The sequence below is a fragment of the Thunnus albacares genome, chromosome 2 (genome assembly GCF_914725855.1).
Source record: "Thunnus albacares chromosome 2, fThuAlb1.1, whole genome shotgun sequence".
Lineage (NCBI taxonomy): Eukaryota > Metazoa > Chordata > Actinopteri > Scombriformes > Scombridae > Thunnus > Thunnus albacares.
Genome location: NC_058107.1, coordinates 22,278,258 through 22,294,404, shown reverse-complemented (window position 1 = coordinate 22,294,404; position 16,147 = coordinate 22,278,258). Strand labels below are relative to the sequence as shown.

The window sequence follows — 16,147 nt, the reverse complement described above, 5'->3', positions numbered from 1 at the left end:
AGTGACTTACATCTCACCTCATGAAAAAAAACATAAAACAAAATCAAAATGTCCAATAAATGCACTGCTAAAAAAAACCTACTAGACTAGAACGAATGACTGGAAGCCCATTTCTGCTACTTGAAAAAAAATCCATTACCATTTCTTTTTTTCATAATTCAATATTTTGTTCTCATCATTATGACTATCTCAAAATTATAACCTTCTCGTAATTAGTATGAGAAGTATTATCTTATCATTATGACTTAATATCTGATACAGTAGTAATTAGTTACTCTCTCATATTATAATTAAGCTGTTATGTTAAAGTTTCCCATAATTATGAAATACTGTGTCATTTTATGTCATAATCATGAAGAAAAATTTTAATTATGAAAAAAAAGTGTTTTTCATGAAGTCAGGTTTACTTTCTATTAAAAGTGAAAGATATTTAGTCATCCCCTTTTAAAGAAATGCCAGCATGTTTATTACATTTGATGTTAATTGTTTTATTTTGGGTTTTTTTATTTTTTAAAGAAAGTAAAAATGGTCCTTGGGGAAATATCAGAAATGCTCCTTGTCATTGTGTGTCGGTGTCTGTGTTTGATTGACAGCTGCTGGCAGGTTGAGCTCCAGCAGGAGAACAAGAGAAAAAGTAAACAAATGTGTGCTGTAGCTCACAAGCCACAGTGTGTAGTTAGCAGTAGCACTGAAGAGTAAGGACCACACCAGTATCTGAATGGACAAAAGTGACATTTGCAGATAGGTTTACATTCTGTTTAATGTGCCACAGCTGAGCAGAACAAGACGTGCAACCATGCTCGTAAGTTGGATAAGGAGATTTCAGCAGGAAGGTTAATGCAGGTTGTTTAAAGTCTGTGGTGTGTTGTGTTGTGTAGCAACAGTTGATTTCAGTTGGACTTTAAGACATTTCAATAACTTTTGATGTGTCTAATTTATGAGGCGTAACTGCAGTTACGCCTCATAAATTAGAAGTCAGAAGCCCTTGCTCCAGATCCTTTGCATACCACTGAGGTGTTCATGGAGGAAGTGAAAGGTTCCTCCCTTCAACACCAGGGAATATACAGACACTCAAGTGCATGTGGATTTACACACACAAACACAAGAGGTTGCAGACAGCAAGCCAAGTCCTGCGTTTATTCACAGGGGGTAAAAGAGAACAAGAAAACAGTGGGACAGAGAGCAGGAGGCATTAATGGATTAAACTGAGGGGACATGAAAACGCAGGGGGACACAAGGGAGAAGAGAGAGGTGGGAGGATCTGTGGAGGTAGTGAAAGATATAAGGAAGACTGAGTGATAGTGAGGAACAAGAAAGGGATAAAGGGAGGTCTGCATTTTCCTCATGAGGGGAGGATGAATGGTGAGTTAGGAGTCTGGTTTGCCTCCTGGGGTCTTAGACACATACACACACACAGCACCACAGTGTTTACAAAGGAGATTAGAGCAGTTCCACTCTGTACCTCAGCGTAGCTTCAGAGCCACATGTGTAAACGGTGAGAGGAATGCACACTGATGTATTGACAATGTATGCTATGTACATAACATTTATAACCTTTATAACCCCAGAGGGAGCAACTGTGGTATGTCCCGAATTCATGTTTTCTATCATAAGTGACACAGGCACAAATAACATAACCTTAAAGGGGACATATGCTTTTTTTATTTTCAGTTATTTTTATACTGCTCTGATGTCAAAGGTCCAAAACTTGAGGTGAACGTATGTAAAAATGCTCACTGCAAGTCAGAAGCCAGGGCTACAGCCTGCTCTGAACATTTCGTTTGCAAAGTTACCTCTACTTCCTCCTCGTGATGACATCAGATTGTTCGTGCATGCCCACAAACAGCCGTGTATTTGAGACGTTTCCATCTTGAGTAAAGAATGAGAAAAAGAAATCTGACTACAAATGTTTGTTTACGTCGCCTCCAGAGCCAGTGGAAGTTGGCTGTGACACAGCTTCTGGGAGCTAACCAATCAGAACAGAGTGGGCTCATTATTAAGGGGGCCTTAAAGAGACAGGAGCTAAAACCAGTCTGTCCTCACAAGAAAAATGGGAAAAATTCAGGCCAACAAAAAACACTTACAGTTACATTTATGGCATCTAGCAGCTGTAGTAATTATGACCTGGGGAAGTGATGCAGTTCAGATCACGTCATTATAAGGTGACTTTATAAGCTATTTTTGCCTTATTAGGAGGAGGCAGGTTGGGTGGATGGGTGGATGGCTAGATAGATGGTTGATTCTGCTGCAGGAGACCACCGTTTGCTTCCTGTTTCCAACTGCATGTCGGGACATTTTTAGAAAAACATAATGTCATGGTGTTTACCGTTGCCATGATGACAAAAGTTGCATAACTTTGAGGAAGTGATTATTTTAGCTTAAACCATAATCTTTCTCTAACCCTAACCAAGTGGTTTTTGTGCCTAAACCTAACCAGACATTAACCACAGCGTTGTCACACCAAAAAAAACATCATTATTTTTTAACAGTGATTTGTAATGGTTTTGGGAAGTCGGAGTGCATTACTATGGCTGGTAGATGGTGTAAACGTAACTACAGGTAATTTTTGACAGCTTGAATTTTACACCTATACTCTCTATACTTTATGAGGATGTCTTGGCTAAAATGGCCTGTTTCAGACAGAGGCTGAACTGAGGGGCATCATAAAGAGTCAGTATAAGATATATGAGTTTTTAAAACTGTGAATAATGCAAAGATATTTCACTAGAGCCCAAGAATAAAAATATAGACCTGAAAATATGCATGATATGTCCCCTTTAATGACCTGAAATTTAAATTATATAAAAAAAATTATGACTACCATTTACAGTTGTTTAAGTTCATGTTTGAGGTTGCTGTTTTCAGGGATTTTATAGGCTTTGACTTAACACCAGCAGGATTATCAAATTAAACAGATGAAAAGAAACTACAGGCACAACTTTAGCTGAGATTACTTGTTATTCTGCCCCCGATCTTACTCTTGTTCCAGGAAAACAGTAATCTTAGACAACGCTTTTTGAGTTGGTGTTTTTCAGATGCCAACTCAACCACCAGCTATATGATTGATGGCTGACCCGCTCTAACACCTGAACTACAGCCTCTTTTCTTCACATTTTGATGGACAGTAATGTTTTTCCCATAAACTATTAACAGCCAAATAGTTTTATGTTAACAAGACTCGTTATGCTAGAATGTGTTTATCCAAGAGTCCAAATTCTCAAACAAAACTTAGCTATTAAATTTGAAGGGTTAAAATGTCACTGAGCAGTCACTAACAAGCAAGTATATTTACGTCATTGTTGGACTGAGTTGATTTTGAACACATTTTTCTCCGATGTAAATCTTGGCTGGTCAAATAGAGGGTCAAATATGTGTCTGCGTGTGCGTGTGTGTGTCTTTGGCTCTGTCATTCAGGATCATCACACCCTTTTCAAACATGCAGTCACATCATCTCAGCAGTACCCTCTTTGCTTGATGTAGTGTGTCACATTGGACAGGACAGTTTCCATCCCAGCAGCGTTACTGTCTGATGTGTCTGTGAGCTGTTTCTTATCATTACACACTGACAACACAGACAGAAGTGGATGGAAAATCACTGTCTGCACAATGCCTATGCAAGGGCATACATTCAGAAACGGGCTTACACACATGAGCTCCCAATAGTACTTCTGGCAGTGTAGAAGAAGAAAGTTTAAAAATTCCAAAAGAACTGGAAACAATTTCTATTTTTACATTACTGTTGAGCTGGAGGGCAACGTGATTCAGCGGTCTCAGTGGCTCCTAGACACAAGTCCTGAGCTTTCTGAGTTTCTAAAACTGAAGTAAAATGTGTCTCTCATATTCCACAATGCTCATACAGAGAGATGTGCATGTGCTTGTATGAATGCACGCACGCACACACACATGCACACACAGACACACACACAATGATGTACTACAGGTGTGAGGCAGAGACGTTGTAACGCACATTCTCAGATTTCACTTGAATATTTAACCATCTGAGCTAACACCTCATAGACACCCACACGCAGGTGATAGTGTTACATTTGTGCCCCTCGCCACTTCCTACTGTAGCACTAAAAGTCTGGAGAGCAGGTGAAATATAATAATGTTTTACAGTACAGCAAGTGCCACAATACTGTACCAAAGAAATATTTATGTCTGACCCTGAACTTCAAATGATTTAGATATATTTTAGTAATAACAATACGTGTGATTACATCATACGTATTGTGAGCTGCAGACTTATCTCTTAGATGCTCTCTTTCTTTTGATCCTCTTGTCGTGTCTCACCACTATCACTGTCTCCTGCAAGCTCACAAAAAGTTAAATCCCGACAAAATTCCCCACATTTTCTCAAGAAGTTCACTTTCTAAAGATTCTGGGCTCTTTGTGAGTATCACACTGCTGTGTTGGGAGAGGATGTAGATTGTTCCCTCTCTCTGGCCATTAGCTGAATCAGTGTATATTCCATCTGCTTTTCACTACAGTGATGACTGATAACACGTGTCTATGTGTGTGTGGTAATAGTGATGAGTGGGGAGCCTGCGGTCGGTGGTCCAGACTGGAGGTCTGGCGATAGGCCAGTTGAAGATGATCAGTGCAGCGCGGTTACAGCTCCATGTTAATTCCCTCTGCCTCTGCTTTGTGTTGCAGCCGGTCCAATGACAGCAGAGGCAGTGTTTCCTGATCTTCAACACAGAGCACTGAACGGGTATTTTCTTTAGACTCTTTATTTCATATAGCAGAACTTTCTCCTCCTTTTGTATTTTAATTTATAACCTTCAGGCTCTTATACTTGTTGAGAGAATTTCTGATTAAAAGATCCAGACTCATGGAAACAAACTACTTTTATCAAGTGTGAATATAAAAAGATAACAGATCTCAGAGTTTCTTTAGATCTTAAAAACCGGGTTAGACAGCCTCAGTATTGTGTTGTGGTAAAACTCCTTGAGCTGGTAGCTCCATTGTTTTCATCTGTGATGCCTCTCCTTTCTCCTTCTGTGGTTGTCTGTACAGTTGACTCGTCATATAGCCTGAGTCATACGGACAGATTCCAGAGCAGCAGCACAAAAAAAGAGCTCCTTGTGGTTTGACAGATCACTCATGAAGAACTGATGACATGTTTGATATAACCTTGATTACATTTAGGTTATCGTTTGTATCTTTTCTCATGCCAGCTGGCACAATAGTGGCTGACAAGGCTCTGCCCACAATTGCTTCCTCTTGTAAACAAACTGGTCACTGATTTGAATTGAATGTTGAGAATCTGAGCTGCTATGCACAACTTCTTATAACATAAATCTTGAAACCATCATGAACCCAGAGGGTGAAACAGAAAGAAAGTTGGCTTTTCTCCTGGAAATCAGAGCGATCAACCTGAAAATGAAGAAAAGGGCCTTGAGTCTTCAACTGCTCTAGCAAACAGCCAGTCTTAATTTTTAATACTTACAAAATGCATTTCATTATTTTCATTGATTTAAGTTTTGTTTTATGCTGTTTTCTGTATAATTAACTCCAAAAGTATTCTTTACTTTCATGTATTTAAAATACCACATATGCAAAGATCTCATGGATGTTTCAAGCTTTGTTTTCAACACTTAAAGTATCAGTTCACCCAAATTATGAAAAAACCATTTTCTCACTTACCTCTAGAGGTATCTAGCCATACCGATAGTTTTAGTTTTATTTCTCCAGGTTTCAAGATATTTTAGATTAGATTCGATGTTAGATTTAGATTTTTGAAATGTCTTCCATCCAAAAACAATTTAGGTGAATGTATTTTGTTTGTGGGGCTCACGGCGCCAAAACAAATTATATTTGGAATATTTAACAGTACCTTGTGTCTCCAGATATATGTCCTGGTTACTCTGGATAACCCACAGGAGTCGAGCTGAACATTCATTCAAACGTCTTTTTACAGAAGAAGTCAAGTTCCCATGAAAATGGTTCTTGGTGATGTCTGTGTGTTATCCAGAGTAACCAGGACACTGTTGGAAAAATGTATTAATGTTATATATTAAAATAAAATATATTTTTTTGTAATTCAGGTCAGCCCTTTAAAGTTGTTAATTTACTGTCAACATATCAACATGTACAGTTCTGCCAGTATTTAGCACCTGTTTGGAACACCATCCCCTTTACCGCCAACACTTGTGTTGTATTACACTACAGTGTCCTCTGAAAGATTATCTCTCATTACAAGCTCCTCTGACACCATGAACAAAAGAGCAGAACACTCATCTGACTAATGACACTATCCTCTGTCAGTTGACTCTAATGGTTTCCTCTGCTGTCCATAGTTGGGCCAGTGACGGTTTTGGAACCGTCAAAAAAGTGTATAACACAAATAACAAAGAAGCCAGACTACAGTTTACTTTAAGCCGATTTACTGATACGTTGGGCCATGCAAGCCACACTGTGGGTGTTACATTTTAAAAATATTTATGTATGAGGTTTTTGACTCTGGTTGTTTAGTACAACTGGTTCATTTGTGGTTTGGAAACTAATGAGCAGAAGTAGAACAAATAGCTGTGGAAAGTGTTGACTCACTTTGTGTGCTGCATTTACAAATTGACACAAAGAGTGAGGAAACTATAAAAAATCAAACAGAACTTGGCACTCAATTTAAAATGATAGAAATCCTGTGAGCAACTTATCAAGTTACTGCCAATCATCTATAAACACTGGCTGTGTGTATTTATTCTATAAAAATGTTACTATGGTGAGGGTTTAAAGCATAGGGATGTAAACTTCATGACTTCAAGTTTATTTGTAATGCCCACAGAGCTGAACTGTAGAGCTAAACACAACCACCCGTGAAACCTCAACTATCAAACTGTATTAATCAGCGACTCTGAGCATGACTGGTGTACAATCTCTGGTTGCAAAATCACAAAGTGTTGTTTATAGAGATAATGCATTGCATAAAAAAATGAGAGAGACTTGGCTAGCTCAGCTTCTCCCTGTAGTTGTTAAACCAGGCTGTACTGACTCACAGTTCAGGGGACAAGCAGAGGAAAGGCTGTGAAATATGGGAGAGCAGTGGATGGATCAAATAACGACCACTAACATTAGTTAAGCAAGACACATCTTCTCTTCTCATGTTCTCTAACTCCCACATCATTGTCTTCTCTGGATATTTGCCACCTTTTAATCATCCTGTCTTTTCATTGTCTTCCCGTCCTCTTCCAAATCATAGCTACGTTAGCTCTTAAATTCATGGCTCATTCTTCCATGTTGTTTTCTTTATGTTGCAAGCACCTTTTAACACTCCATCCATTTATCTTCCATATGCGTCTCATTTTCCTTTTATCCTTTTAAAATACAGTAGATATGGATACTCCATTCCCTGTGTTTACTGGCTGTTCCTGTCATTTGATAACATCCGATTCTGTTAATCTTTTTATCTTTTCTCTCATGTGTTACAATGGGCTCAATAGAGAGGTTCATCTCTTCACACAGAAAGTGACAGATTAATTGCTACTACCATTCTGTTTCTTCCCCTTAACTTAACGGTTTTTGATCGATGTCAGGTTTATGTAATGATGTTAGAAACCAGAGGTCTGTTTCTGAGTGTAGACTAGTTGTTACAAGGTAGACAGATTTATAACAGCATGGCTTATTGTCATCTAAACTAATTTACATCAGACTGAAACACTGTTTCCTGTGTGTTGGTAAATAGAGAATACACTACACTGTGTAGAATGCATTTATTAACAATTAAATGTGACAATTTAATATGATTACTGTATAAAAATAAATCTTTAAAGTGAGGAAATCTTATTTCACTGACACAGCAATTAATATGAGGGGACATGTAATTAACAGTGAATAATCCTCTACTGTTCTTGAGCTGGAACATTTTGAGACAAGCTTTTCTCATCTCAGTCAATTTAGAAACAAATGGACACAAAGCAGTCAGATGACACCAAAACTTAAAAGGAAAACATGGAGGGATTGTAACTCAAAAAAATGCCTGTGAAGAAAAACTTTAACTTAAAGATTTTCATTAAATCAAACCCTGTTTTTGATACTATTTCCTTCCAGCAATAGTCATTCATTGTATTAACATTTAGTAATGACCCCTCTATATAATAGTTGTCATTGTTAGTGGCCGTGTCCACCACAGGAGATTCACAGGAAGTGATTCATGCATGTAATCCAGCATTACTGTTTTTTTTTAAAATTTTATCTCATTGATATCAGCCTCACTGTTTACTGTCCACTCTCCTACATCCATATCAGAAATGTATTACATTACTGCTAATGCATACTGAAAGTTTCCTACTATTGCTGCTTTAAAAGTGTTCCACTGGTGAAACACATGGTGGCTTTTTGTGAAGCAGTCACAGAAAACGCAATGTATTTGTCACTGTTATTGCTAACAATGGTCATTTTCAGCATTTTTAAGTCAGCGGATCATTTTTTAAATATTCCAGGGAGTAACGGAACAAGACAGAGAAGTGACAGTGAGCTATTAGATGATGCACACCGCTAAACCATCAGCAATATAACCAACACCTTTTATTGTTAAAACCGTTAAAAGCACTGCAGTTGCTTATAACTAGATGGAAAAGGGGCAATTATTGACGGAGTTCTTTATTAAAACAAAGTAAGTTTGTTTGGCTGCACTGTAAACACATACAGCAATTGCTAAAGGTGTGTTTGCTGCCCCCTGAATTCAGATAACCTGTTGTATTAAACCATACTTGCTGTAACCACCACTAACCACAGTTTAATGGTTAATGGCCAAATCAACCAGGACTAATATCTTAAGGATTGAGATAATTTTGCAATGTAAACCACTCCGTCCTTGACTGCTTTTGTATTGAAACCACACATAAACTAACATTTTAATTTGAACCTTTGGCATGATGCGAAATATGACATTACAGTAATAAATAACATTTATTCTTTATAAAAACAAAATAAATATCAATAAGTTAATAAATTCAAGATTTCATAAATACAATTCATGTGTATAACCTTTTCATGTAACATATGTGCTATACAGTAGACACAGTGAGCCTGCTGAATCATCGATTGTGTCTGATTGAGTTAACTCCTTTAGGATGAGTATCCATGGACGTATTTTAAATAAAACTGAATACATGAGTGATATAAGGTGTAGACTGTAAAGGAAATCGTGGATATTGTGATGAACCCAAGGAGGGGAGGAAGAGGATCCCTTACTGATGGACTCAAGTATGCCAGAAAGTTTCCTCACAATGTGAAAAACTCAGAAGAAAAAAAACACTCAACATCATACTTCAAAGTGGGAGTGAATGTAAAATTACACAAAGCCTGACACCGGCTCCCACTCCTTACACACAACCACATTTCCTGGCGGAGTGCTTCCTCATGGTGTGGTAGACAAGGTTGTCATCCAGAAATGAGAGATCGTCGTCAAACGCTATTGGCCGACAGCAGGCCTGAGGTGGCGTGTCTTTGGGAGGAAACCTCCTGTTGTGAGCGAGGTTGTAAAGGATTTTGTCGTAGTTGGTCTCAGACTTCCTGCAGGGTCCAGAGCAGTACCTGAATATCATTTCCTCACCGGAGCGGTAGCCCAGGCCGAGGTCCGACACATTGAGGTGGATCTGTTTGAGCACGCAGCCCTGTCCTCGTCCACTGCCTCCTCCTCTAACCTTCCTTCCTGTCTCTCCTCCTCTAGCTCCTCCTCTTCCTCTTTTACCACTCTGCTGGGTCACCCCCTTCTTCCTTTCCCTTCTGAGTCGACTCCTGCTGCTCAAGTCATATTTTGAGGGGGAGGTAGTTGGGGAAGAGGAGGTAGATGAGGGCTTGGTGGATGAGGAGGAGCGACGTATCCTGCTGATGGTCACTTTGATGAAGTCCACCACATCTTCAAACTCATTGGGGAGGGGCTCCACCATGGTGTCTGAAACACATTGAGAGAGATGGCACTCTTACAAGGATGTATCATTTTGAACAGTGCATATTGTTTCACTTTTCAGCATCACACCTGATGGTGGAAATTCCATGTGAGCTTAATCATTTGAGTTAAAAACAGATCCTGCACTTATTTGTACATCAGACAGTTGTATGTTTGAGTGGACTAGTTGCCTTTAAGATACAGCAGCTTTTATGCAGCCAAATGTGATATATGAGCTACAACAATGAATTTCTGTTAGTGGATCAACAGAAAATTAATTAACAACTATTAAGATAATCGATTACTTGTTTTTTAAAGCAAAAATACAAAACATGAATTGGTTCCAACTTGTGGAACAATTGTGAGGATTGTCGGCATGATCAGGGTTTAGGCTGTTAGGAAACAAGCAATTTGAAGATGCCATCTCGGGCTTCAGGAAATTGTCATCGTTAGTTGCAGCACCACACGCCTCTATGTAAAGTAAAAAACTGAAAGCATGTTTTACGTGGGTATGAAGAAAGCAAAAGCATCAAACTCCACTGGCTCTGAATGAGGCGGCAGGCCCAATTAGTAGGAAAGGTTGAGGCCAGAACGAGACATCACTGCAAAATATTTCAATAATTTGAGCATCCACTGAAAAAAAAGTCCAATTTAAAAAATCATTCTTAAAGTTGTATTTTCCTTAAGTAAAACATTATGCCAACATAGTGGTCACTTTCACGTGTTTTTGTTTTTTTTATTCAGAAATAAAAAAGAATTCAAGGTTCAGCAAGCCTCCTAGCAAATGACTTCGTGTGGTTGTTGTTGGCACTTTCGGCACTCCATACAAAATCAAAAGGTCTTACATTTTTCTCCTCCAGCCAGCGTCTCCTCCCAGCCCTCTGCGTCCGCCTCAGCGCGGCTGATGCCCGGGGAAGTAACAGATAAGCGGACCTGAACCGGCGGAAGCTCCAAGGGACTCTCCTCTATGCGCTCTCTCCTCTTGGACTGCTGTCGGCTCCGGAGCAGCGGGCTGGCGTGCACGGCGCTCAGCAGTATCAAACAAGTGGTCAGGCTATCCCATAACTTCATTGTCCACCTCAGTCCGACAGAAGGACATGGCGCGATGCAAAATCAACAGGTATCATCTGGCAACAGCGGTCAGCAGCATTGTTAGGACGTTTTTAGTCGTTGAAAAGAAAAAAGGTGGATCGCACTCATCAGCTCAGGTTCCTGACACTAGATGATGTTGAAGACCTATGTAGCTTATTATTGCCTGCACAATGTGAGCAACACGCTATCCAACACGCTATCCGTCACATATGCCAGCTGGCAAATGTTGTGCAGCGTGGCGCAACATCCGAGGCGCAAGAAAGCGCAAAATGCGAAGCAACTTAGTCTTCCCTCCCAAGTTCCAACGACATGTGCGGGACAAAAATTACTCCCAGTTTACAGTCCTTCACTCATTCAGTTTCAAGCTTTCTATAGCAAAATGTAGCGACGCTGACTCCCGTCCATCCCCACTCACCATCAGTCCTGACTAAACCGTGAGGAGAAGCGAGAGGTCTAACCGGAGAGATGGGGAGTGGTGGTGACGTCCGATGGTCCATCCTCTGCCCTCTTCTTGTCTCCACCCATTCAGAAAACTAACCATAGGGACTTGGTCCAAATTCATGATTGAACTGGAGGTCTGCACTTGGCGAGGATAGAGGTCTTACTCTGTAATCTGTGTATTCAGATGGCCGAGAATGAGAGGGAAGTTTCACACTTTCCACTAACAATACACCGGATCCCCCATCCTGCTTTTTATGTTTGGTTGATATTGGATGGGAAACGTGCTTCTAATCAGCCCGTCAAAACACGAGTCTGGGTTGTATTGGTACTTAGAACCACAGTGTGCTTGAAATCCCGCTGTTTTCTCTCCTCTTTGCATTTGATGAGCAGATGGTATTTAACATCAAGGGCTTTGAGCTGATATCCATTACAGTTCTACATCTTTTTACACCAACACTTAGCAAAAGAATATTTTACTTGGTTGAGTATTGCATCTGAGGTGTAAAGAAAATGCTATTTTATTATTCTTTTGGCACAAAGTTAAGTGTAATGCTGTTATATTTCTTTTAGTAATGCCAAGGCCACACATGAAGTACTTAAAAGGTTCAAATAAACACTTAGGAGACATCTTGTTGAAATAAGTGGTATTGCCTCTAATATTATGTTAAGACTTTATGATTTTTTGTTGAGTAACATTTTTGGTAAAAATGTGCTTCTGTGTTAAATTACATAATATATTGATAAGGACAGTTCATGAAAATCAAGATGAATTCACACAACAAACAACATTTACTGTAGATCAGCTTACCGCACATGTGTTTTATGAGTGAAGCTGTTAAACAAATTAAACAATTGCTCACTGCCTTTGGTTGCCCGGGCTGTAAAACAGCCATAGTGTCGATAAGAGACTCACAACTGTGAATGAAGCTGCAGATGAAATCCTTCTGTTGTCACATTGCGGCCTCACCCGAACTCCCTCTGCTCCACACGTCGATGAAAGAAAGTGAACGAGACGAATTCCAAAAATGTCAAACGATATTCCAATCCGCCTGTTTCTTCTGTAATTTTTTTTTTTTCAAGAGAACATAAAAGTTACAAGACGTGAGATGTGAGTGGAGCTACAGTATGTTTAATGATTGAAACCAGAGCAAAGACAAGCGAAAGTGATCTGGGGAGTTTATGTGCCTGCGTGTCAAGTGTTCTCCTTCCAAGAGTAGTTAAAAGTTGTTTATTTCACTTTGGTCTACTCCACAGACTAACTACACACACACAGCTGTAAAGCTGTAAGACTTTTTGTCCAGAGTTAGCTCAACAAATAGTATATGTATGATAATACAAATCTATTTGATTCGAGGTCCAGTTATGACATGGAGTCAAGCAAAGCAGAGTCTGCACCATCACTGCAGCCATTTACAGTATGCTTGAGTGTACACATTCAGTCAAAAGTTTGGACTCACCTTCCCATTCACTTGAATCAGAAAGTGTGTCCAGATTTTTGACTGGTACTGTAGGTAAACAGACTGTTCATTATTATATAAAGGAAAGTGTCAAATTGTTTTTTTAAGAAGAAGCGAAATCCTTAATTTTCACTGTTCGTTTGCAGTGATAACTGTGGATTAAATGTACAACTGTTCTAGTGCTCACAAACTTTTTTTTTCCAGCACAATATTTCCAGGAAGAAGAGAAGTATTTGTTTGTTATAGAGCTGTTTCCTCAAAGCCACATGGACTTTAAAGTTCAATGAACAGCAATCCATATGAACAAGGATGATGTGAATTACAGTACGTACGTACATGTACATCCATGCACCCTTCAAGGGTAGGGTTTCACGATGAATCATGTTCGTGTCAGTGCAGCACACATGTTAGCCACATTGGATTGTAATCACCTGACTACAGTAAACATGCAAAAACCATCTGAGCATCTGAAACTGTAACTGTAAAGTCATAAAGAGCAACAGTTGTCTTCCGGTTGTGTTTTCATAAGTTTAATCACTCAGAGGAAGCTTCCCTTTGCACTGAGCTGCTCACTTAACTGTATGGAAATACTTCATCCTCAAGCAACTGCACCATTGCCAAGCAGCAAATACACCAAACAGATGTGCATTTCCCTTCTTGCAAGACATGAAGGCTAATCTGGAGCTGATCTGCAATTGAATCTGTCAGCCATTTTGGGGCTCAGTTTGGCTGACATGTAACGCGCTAATTGCACGGGTCATTTCAGCCATCATTACCGGCCAAAATGAAACTGCGGCCCCCAGAATGGCTTGCGGGAAGGAGGAGCTGACAGCTGGAATGGACGTCTGATTTGGGATACGGCTGCCGGTGTAGTAATTAGCAGAGAAAAAAGAATATCCTGACTCTCACACTGACAGGGAGAATGGGGAAATATATGTGCTGTAGTCATGCTTCCTGCATTGTGAAGTGCCTTAACGGACAGGTTCACAATTTTTCAAGTCTGTCCTAAAACAACAGTCAGGTGCACAAATGAACACTAAAATAGTTTTTTCTTGCCATAATCATTTCTCTTGTTCATACTGACCATTAAAAAATCCCTTCATAATACACTTACAATGTAAGTGATGGAGGCCAAAATCCACAAGCCTCCTTCTGTATTACATCTGCATCTCAGTAACATGATGTCTCCCTAGCTGGCAGTCTCTCTCCCCCTCCCTTTCCCTCTCTGTGTATGTGTTTGCTTGATTGCAGGAGTGGAGTCAGGTGTGTGGAGTCAGGTCACCAGCTGCCAGTCGTCGTCATCATCATCCTGCTCTGCTTCATATACCTGGTTCCTACCACAACACTCTGCTAGATCGTAGACTCTGTTCATACAGTCAGTCATGCTTCCAGCCTAACTTGTTACTGTTCTGTCAGTATCCAGCATTTTCCTAACTCTTGTTTCTCTGTACCTGTAGAAGACCTCAGCCTGACCCTGGCCCTGTCTCCAGTCCTCCTGCCTCGCCTGCCTTCCTGAGCGGCTCAGCACACTCCCTGCTCCCTGGATACCACTCTGCCTGGCTCCCCTTGGCATTTCTCCTGCCTTGCTTGGCCCCAGCTTCTGCCAAGCTCACCTCAGCATTCCCTCTGCTCTGCTTGGTCCAGTTTACACCCTATTCTCAGTCCCTGGGTTCCAGCTCCCTGTCCAAGCCCGTGCTCCAGTCTCACAGCTACCAACCCAGCAATAAACTATCTTTCTAATTTACTCACTTGCTTTGGTGTCTGCACTTGGGTTCATTAGCCTAGCCTTAACACTTCTGTGCAAAAATGTATTTAAAAGTTTATCTGAAGTTAACATGATGCTCCAGTCTTCCAAATAGAGTAGATAAGTAGAGATCTTTCAATGTTACAGTCTTTTTAGTGACAAAGTCCTTTTTGTTACTCCCACTGCAGCTCAACAGGGAAACACTGTCCGAGGAAACACAAAGAGGGAATTTGATACTAAAAAGATTATAAATGTGGCAGATATCCACTTGATATGACTAACTCAGACTGCTGAAGCTTCATACAAGCTTCAGATAAACTTTTAAATGCATTTTTACACAAAATGACTGTGTGGACACACTAAATGGATTTTGTCCCCCATCACATACATTGAAAGCACATTTGAAGGGGATCTTTTAATAGCCAGTATGAACAGAAGGAATGATTACAACAAGGAAAACCTCTTTCACTTTTCATATGGGCACCCGACTGTTGTTTTAAGACAGACCTAAAAAATTGTGAACCTGTCCTTGAATGTCACACTTAGAGGGGCAGAGAATTGGTTAGACATGGCAGTGTTGGTTGGTCAGTTCACCACTTTTGTCCAAACAACAACTATTGGATGGATTGTCTTGAACTCAGGAACACACATTCATGTTCCCTCCAGGATGAATTGTAATAACTTTGGGGATCCCTTGATTTTTCATCTAGTGCTATCATCAGGTCAAAATTTTAATTTGTCCAATACTTTGATTTAATGACATTCCCATCAGTGTCAGCTGTGTTTCATGCTAATTAGCAAATGTTAGCATACTAACACACTAAACTAAGATTTAGGTAAACAAGGTAAACATTACATCTACTAAACAGCAGCATGGTAGCATTGTCATTGTGAAAATGTTAGCATGTTGACATTAGCATTTAGCTAAAAAACTAGCCAAAAGTTCACCCTCACATAGCCACTAACATGGCTGTAGACTCTTCTAGTCTTGAATTATTTATTCTTGGTGGATGTACAATTAGACCAGCAGTCCCTAAGGTTAAGGCTAAGAGTCAAGGGGAGCTGATCACCTTTAAGCCCTCATGGTCAACTTTGACCATAGTGGGCTCAGTTTGCTTTGGATTCACTTAATTCATTAAAATTTAACATCTAGTGTGAGGAGTTAAAGTTAAAGTTCAAATAAGAAAAAATAAGAAAATAACAAAAAAATACTGTCCATATATTAGCAGATCAACTAGTCCTATCCCTGATTTTTTTTTCTTTGTCTAGGACACAAACTTTTTTAAAGCAAGTAAAGAACAACATATATTAATGCTCGTGTTTGTTGTACCAAATCAATTAAGAGTTGCAGTTAACTCCGTTTTTAAGTGTAAAAGTCAGAGATTCTGTTGGTGATGATTTTTTAACTGCTCATGGATTTGGGTGGTGGAAGGATCGTTGAATACACAGTAAAAATCACCTCCTTGGTGAACCACAGTGGTGCTTAGAAAGTAATCCACACCATATGTAGCCTGGTGCTGT

At 39.7% G+C, this 16,147-nt stretch overlaps 1 protein-coding gene and 1 long non-coding RNA gene across 3 annotated transcripts; one reads left to right on the top strand and one right to left on the bottom strand.

Annotated features, from left to right (window-relative positions):
- Positions 1–8,504: 8,504 nt before the first annotated feature.
- On the bottom strand, positions 8,505–13,919 carry gdnfb (glial cell derived neurotrophic factor b). 2 transcript variants are annotated; one of them, XM_044373276.1, is made up of 2 exons: positions 11,400–13,919; positions 8,505–9,898 (listed from the first exon to the last, which is right to left on the bottom strand). In XM_044373276.1, exons 1-2 carry the CDS (start codon positions 11,479–11,481, stop codon positions 9,327–9,329), a joined length of 654 nt encoding a protein of 217 aa, XP_044229211.1. In that variant the 5' UTR covers positions 11,482–13,919; the 3' UTR covers positions 8,505–9,326. The 2 variants fall into 2 exon arrangements, with proteins under 2 accessions (XP_044229211.1, XP_044229206.1); XM_044373271.1 differs by lacking the exon at positions 11,400–13,919 and adding an exon at positions 10,738–10,969.
- LOC122997248 lies at positions 10,991–14,626 on the top strand. Its single transcript, XR_006407189.1, has 3 exons — positions 10,991–11,077; positions 14,134–14,257; positions 14,340–14,626. It is a non-coding gene; the product is annotated as an uncharacterized LOC122997248 (long non-coding RNA).
- The last annotated feature ends 1,521 nt before the right edge of the window (positions 14,627–16,147 follow it).